Source organism: Scyliorhinus torazame, chromosome 1 (assembly GCF_047496885.1).
Source record: "Scyliorhinus torazame isolate Kashiwa2021f chromosome 1, sScyTor2.1, whole genome shotgun sequence".
Classification (NCBI taxonomy): domain Eukaryota; kingdom Metazoa; phylum Chordata; class Chondrichthyes; order Carcharhiniformes; family Scyliorhinidae; genus Scyliorhinus; species Scyliorhinus torazame.
This window is the reverse complement of record NC_092707.1, coordinates 237,018,360-237,024,264: the sequence shown is the minus strand read 5'-3', so window position 1 is coordinate 237,024,264 and position 5,905 is coordinate 237,018,360. Positions and strand designations below refer to the sequence as shown.

The 5,905-nt window shown below is 46.0% G+C and overlaps 1 protein-coding gene across 1 annotated transcript; it reads right to left on the bottom strand.

Moving 5' to 3' along the window:
- Positions 1-813: 813 nt before the first annotated feature.
- On the bottom strand, positions 814-2,522 carry LOC140419691 (platelet-activating factor receptor-like). The gene has a single exon (XM_072503620.1). It carries the CDS (start codon positions 1,945-1,947, stop codon positions 925-927), a length of 1,023 nt encoding a protein of 340 aa, XP_072359721.1. The 5' UTR covers positions 1,948-2,522; the 3' UTR covers positions 814-924.
- Positions 2,523-5,905: the final 3,383 nt, after the last annotated feature.

Below are 5,905 nucleotides of genomic sequence, written 5' to 3'. Positions count from 1 at the left end.
ATTGCAGGTGATTCTCTGACTACTACTGGATAGATGGATGGAGAATAACTGAACTAGGCGAATGCAGTTACCCCCAGCCGGACAGAGCATTAGTATCAGCAACAAAACAAGCTACTACTTTCAGTCAAATACAGTCACATTCAGCCAGAGTTAAACCAACAATGCAATTGGCAACCCAATCATGTACACTCAATTAATAAGGGTTCCTGATTGCACATCCTTGATCTAATGGCCGACGGTTTTCAACTAGTGTAGATGTTTTGGATAACACTGACTGATGGGGAACTCACAGGCTTGCCATTTTTATGATGCACAGGATGGGAAAACATATCAGCCATGATTGAATGGCGGAACAGACTCAATTGGCATATAGCCTAATTCTGCTCCGATGTCTTATGTCACAATTAAATAGGACAGGCTGGATGGACCCGAGGGTCTTCTCCTTTAGCTGTTAACGTGTTTATAAGAAGGGGCATTTGGGATAAAGCTGCTGTTCTTAATAGCCCGCACTTTACAGTCGGGAGCAGATAATGGAAATCAAAATCGAGACTCTGGACAATATGTTTTTCAGTTCCTAGCTCTAAGAGATTGAAGTCAATTCTAGCTCCCTAGCTGTTGCCCTCGTTGAGATCCATGTTCTGAATAATAGGGAACTGAAAGCTCTTTTGTCAATGTGTCTAACACACTCAGGAAATGCAAAATACCCAAAGTTTCACTAATATTTAAGGGAAGAGGTTTTTTGATCTGATACTTCTTAGACTGTTTTGGAATAGTAAAAAAAACCTGGACTGACCAATTACAGACAAGATGTACTTATGGTTAACCTTTTTTACTCATGGAAACTAAACACACTTTATGGTATATTTACTTGAAATAACAGCAGGTGATGGGTAAAATACTGACATTAATTGACCAACTAGGTTTTCATGAAAGCTGAATCTCTTGGAGTGTAGGGCTTCTCCTCTTGGTACATTTGCAATTCCAGGACCGTGTTAATTCGTTAAGATATTGCCTGAAACCTGTTGTCAGGAAGCAGTAAAGAATGGGGTCTAGAATGCAGTTGACAGACATCAGGCACAGGAAGACTTGATGAACATCGTTCAAATATTTTCTGGAAGAGCAGTCCACAGATTTCCAGAAATTGAGAACTAAAATCGTCCAGAACAGATGGACCACATGATAAGGTAAAAAACAAACAATATAAATGACCAGAACCGCAAGCACCATTCGAAAAGCCCTCGTCTTCAACCGATGAGAATGTCCCAACGTTTTCTTATCAATTGATAGTCTTCGAAGGATAAGGGCACTGTTAGCAATCACCACTCCAAAACCAACGATAAAGCCCAGTAGCATTACCAAGTGTATAATTAATAAATCTGTTTTGGTGCCTTCCTCCTGATAATATTCAAAACATCTTACATTGCTCCCGTTTGTTCTGATGATGTGATCTTTGTGATTGATTAAAGTCGGTAAAGAAGCGCCTGATGTTGTTGTCCAGATTAAAGCAGTTAAAGTGAAGCCTCTTACATTCTGCGTCGACTGAGCTACCTTGACCGGCTGTGAGACGGCAAGATAACGAGTGAAGCTGATCAGAGCCAGAAGGAGGATAGTGTTGTAAGTATTGATGTAAAACAGAGATCCCCACAGGCTGCACATGAAACTGGAGAAGATCCAATTGCCTTTGCGATAGGAGTAATCGATCCAGAAAGGTAGAAATATAATGAACAACAGATCTGCCATTGTTAGACTGATCATGTAGATTTTGATTTCAGTCAGTCCTTTCTTGCCACGCACTAAAAACCAAAGTGATGTAATATTTACCGGGAGTCCCACAATAAATAGAAAGCTGTAAAATATAGAGGTAATCGTGTACCTAAATTCAGATGTGTCATAAAAATGTTCTTCACTGCAGTTTCCCAAATATGTTGAAGCATTCATTTTAACCATTGAACATCTGATATCACTGGACGTTATCAATTCCTCCTGTTCTTAAACATTTATAAATTTCTGTCGCAAGTCACTTTTTGGTTTTTTTCAAGATGGTTCTTCGCACTCTTCTGTTAATGTTTGGTCTTCAGCTATTTAAAGAAATCACACAAAATGAGCGAATCGTGTCACAGATTGAATCTTCACAATGTGGGTAGTTGCACAGTTCACACTTGTGTTATAAGAACTGAAAAATGGTGGAAACGCTCTGCAGGCGGGAAGAGAAAGAGAGTCAACATTTCAGCTCCATGGCCTTTCATCAGAATTCCAGTCGGAGGGAAGAGCCGAAGATTTTCAACGTGGCTTCTCTATTCAACACAACTGAAAGAAAGCTGCACTTTCTCGTCCGTTTATCTGACAGGGCGTGGTGCTGTTTGTTCATAACAGCTGAATGGTTAATAGCGAGCAAACCACATGTGGGCAGCTCATCTCAAAATGCTGCATTTGTTGACTCATTGAAGGCGTCCTTTGCTGTGTTTCTGTTCCTCCGTTAATCTTCTGTTCTCTGACTGTTCCAATTTGCTTTGATTTCAATGTTATTCTGGTCGGAGCCCAACTTTCCCCTCTTCAGAAACCAGATGGTGTGCGGGCAGTTCCAGGAAGGGGGAGGAAAAAGTTGGATGGATACTTGAATCATTATTGGCGTCATGGTGTGTTTATCTTCCAGAGCTTGCCAGTTTTTGCATTTTCCATTTCTAACTACTTAGCTATTCCGTCTTTGCTGATGAGATCACTATCCACCTCTAGTATATTTCCATATAGTCCATAACTGTGCCATTCAGCCCATCGAGTCTACATTGACAGACTTTGTCACTTTGGTTATTTCTCATTGAACCTCCTTTTGTTTTCTGCAATTATCACTTCTAGCAATTAAACATCTCCTGTTCTTCACCTATTTGGAATTCCTATCTTTTCTTCCTGGAGTGTGTGGTTGTTTTGGTTCCTCACTCCCACCCTTGGTGTGTCCTTTTGAAAATGATATTGATCAGTAATTTTCCATTTCTGAGGAAGGGTGCAATCCGAAACATTGACTTTTGTATTCTGCACAAATGTTTCCTCACATGCTCAGTGTTTCCAGCATTTGTTTCAGATTTTCAGCATTTGTGTTATTTTGATGTTAATTCCACATCCAAATAAAAATGGACGCCAAAGACAGAAAGACAGAAAGTGTGGTAGCGAGCGGGAACTGCTGCGAGCTTCCCGGCACTCAGCCTGCCAAAGCTGGCAACACAATACAACATTAATTGGTCCACTTAATGTAGCCCCACGGGCTTCATGCTGCAAAATGAAGGCTCTCCGGCCAATTCGCCGGGTCTGTGCTCGACAACCCCCCGCTAACAAGGTCGAGCAGCACTTTAACAGCTCTTGCACAGCCAACCTCACCCAGCTTGCAACCATGGTGCTGAGTCGAGTGGTCTCAAGATTTGGAGAAATGGGTCTGGGAAGGCTCCTAGATACAGTTGAGGGCAGTGAGGATGTCCTGTTCTCATGAGGGTCCTGGAAGGTGAACCACAGGGCAGCCAGTGCCACCTGGGGTCAAGTGGCAGCGTCAGTCAGCTCGGGAAGCTTGACCAGGAGGACTGGCCTCCAATGCCGTAAGAAGGCCAATGACCTACACTGGGCTGCATGCATAAGTTGACCCCCCCTCCCCCAAAACCTTCCCACCCGCAAGCGACCTTTTTTACTCATGGTAAACTAAACAAGCTTTATGGTATATTTACTTGAAATAACTGCTGCTATTTTTTTGGTGATCGGTAAAATACTGACATTATGAAATGACCAACTAGGATATAACTTTCAAATAAAAATGGACACCAGACAGAAACTTGGGCGTGATTCTCCGGAAAGATTTCTAAATGTGGTAGTGAGTGGGAAGTGCTGCAAGCTTCCTGTCGTTCGCCCCGGCGAAGCCGGCAACACAATACAAAGTTAATTAGTCCACTTAACGTGGCCCCATGGTCTTCACACCACAAATGAAGGCTCGCAAGTTGATTCACCAAGACCACGCTTGCCAGCCCCCGCTAACAAGGCTGAGCAGCCCTTAAATAGCACTTGTTCAGCCAGCCTCACTCAGCTCACAGCCATGGTGCCGAGATGACTGACTCCAAGATTTGGTGATGTGGATCTGGGGAGGCTCCTGGATGCGGTCCCTGTTTCCCTGAGGGTCCAGGAGGGTGAGCCACAGGGCAGCCAGTGCTGCCTGGGGTGAAGTGGCAGCAGCCTCAGCTTGGGAAGCGTGACCAGGCTTCCAGTGCTGTGAGAAGGTCAACTACTACACTGGGCCGCACGTGTGAGTTGACACCCACCTCCCCAGAAACCTTCCCAACCAGACCCCCAACCTTGCATTTGCCCCCAACCCCCCCCTCCCCCCCCTTCACTCCCTCAATCCTCCCTTCACCCTTTCCCTTCATCACCCCAACCATCCTTGCACCTCCAACCCTCCCTTCACCCCCCTGCAAACCTTCCTTCACATCACCACCACTGAAAACTGCGCGGGTGGCTAACGATGCCCTCTCTGTAGACGCTGTCATACAATCGCCAGGAGAGGGCCCAGACTGGCGGAGGGGTGCCGACATAAGAATCTTCATGATCTTCGAGGAACAGGCCCTGGAGGTTAAGCGATAGACTCACCGCCAGCCCCCTACCCTAGGGCCACGTCCGACCCCCGGGCGCGGCCATCTTGCCCCTCGGACGCCACGCTGGACGGATGGGCGCCGTCATTTTGTCCATCCCTGCCGCCATTTTGTCCATCCCCGACCACCATGTGCGATCCATGGGAGACGCCATCTTGGATGGGGCCCCAGGCCCCCAGCACGGCCGACTACATGCCGATCACAACCCACAACTGCTCCATCTGGCCTCGGTGACGCTGGACCAAAATCGACCTCGGACACTCGCGACTGCAACGACGACGGTGTTCATCAACAGCCACGAGACTGGGTTACTGGGTTCCGGGGACAGGGTGGGTGTGTGGGCTTAACTAAGGTGCTCTTTCCAAGGGCTGGTGCAGACCCGATGGGCCAAACTGCCTCCTTCTGCACTGTAAAGTCTACGTATGTAATACTGTCACTAGCCAATCCATTGGTCACCAGCTAACCAATGGAAATGACTCCTCCAAAGATGTGCAGGTTAGGTCGATTGGCCATGCTAAATTGCCCTTAGGGTGGAGTTGCAGGAATAGGGTGGGGATTTGCTTAGGTAGGGTGATTTTTTAAAGAGTCGGTGCTGATCTGATGGGCTGAATGGCCTCCTTCTGCACTGAAGGGATTCTATGAATCTCTTGTGTGCCATAAAGCCTGGGTTCTTCTGCCCAAAATACAAAACTTAATATCACATGTAAACCATTTTGACACTTTGAGTTCATTACGTCCTCTGCTGAACTTAAAGGTGTGTCTCCATTAATGATTCATGGACCAAAAATGATAAACAAGAAATAAAATAAATAGGAACTAAGGGAATCAACAGGAAGGGCCATTACACTCGGCAGTTGGCCATTGCACAGATGTTATAGACGCAAAACAGGCAGGGGAACACCAGGCAAAGTTGCCTGAGGCAGTCAGCAGACTAGAATGAAGGCTGGAGAAGTTCTTTGGCATTCGCTTTGATGTCGTGGCTCTAGCAGGAGAGCACATCGGGCTCTCCATGGTGTGGCGGCCATTTGGAGACCTCAGCCCAGCAGCTTAAATTCACACATGGACATGTAAGCCATTGCTCTAGGCACGGGTGGGATCCATCAGTGGTGAGGCGGAATGGGGTCTGGGTACCTCGACTTCCCACCAGGTGCCCCTTCTCAAGGAACCAGTGATAACTTGACCACAAAAAGGTAGTCAAACACGTTGTGAAAGTTAATCTTCTATATTTCTAAATATATCAAAATAACAGGGCAGCACGGATTCAGAAACATGCAGCCGTTATGCAC

Bases quoted from the DNA above. Each gene is read 5' to 3' on its own strand.
- LOC140419691 (XM_072503620.1), bottom strand. From the start codon at position 1,947: ATGGTTAAAATGAATGCTTCAACATATTTGGGAAACTGCAGTGAAGAA.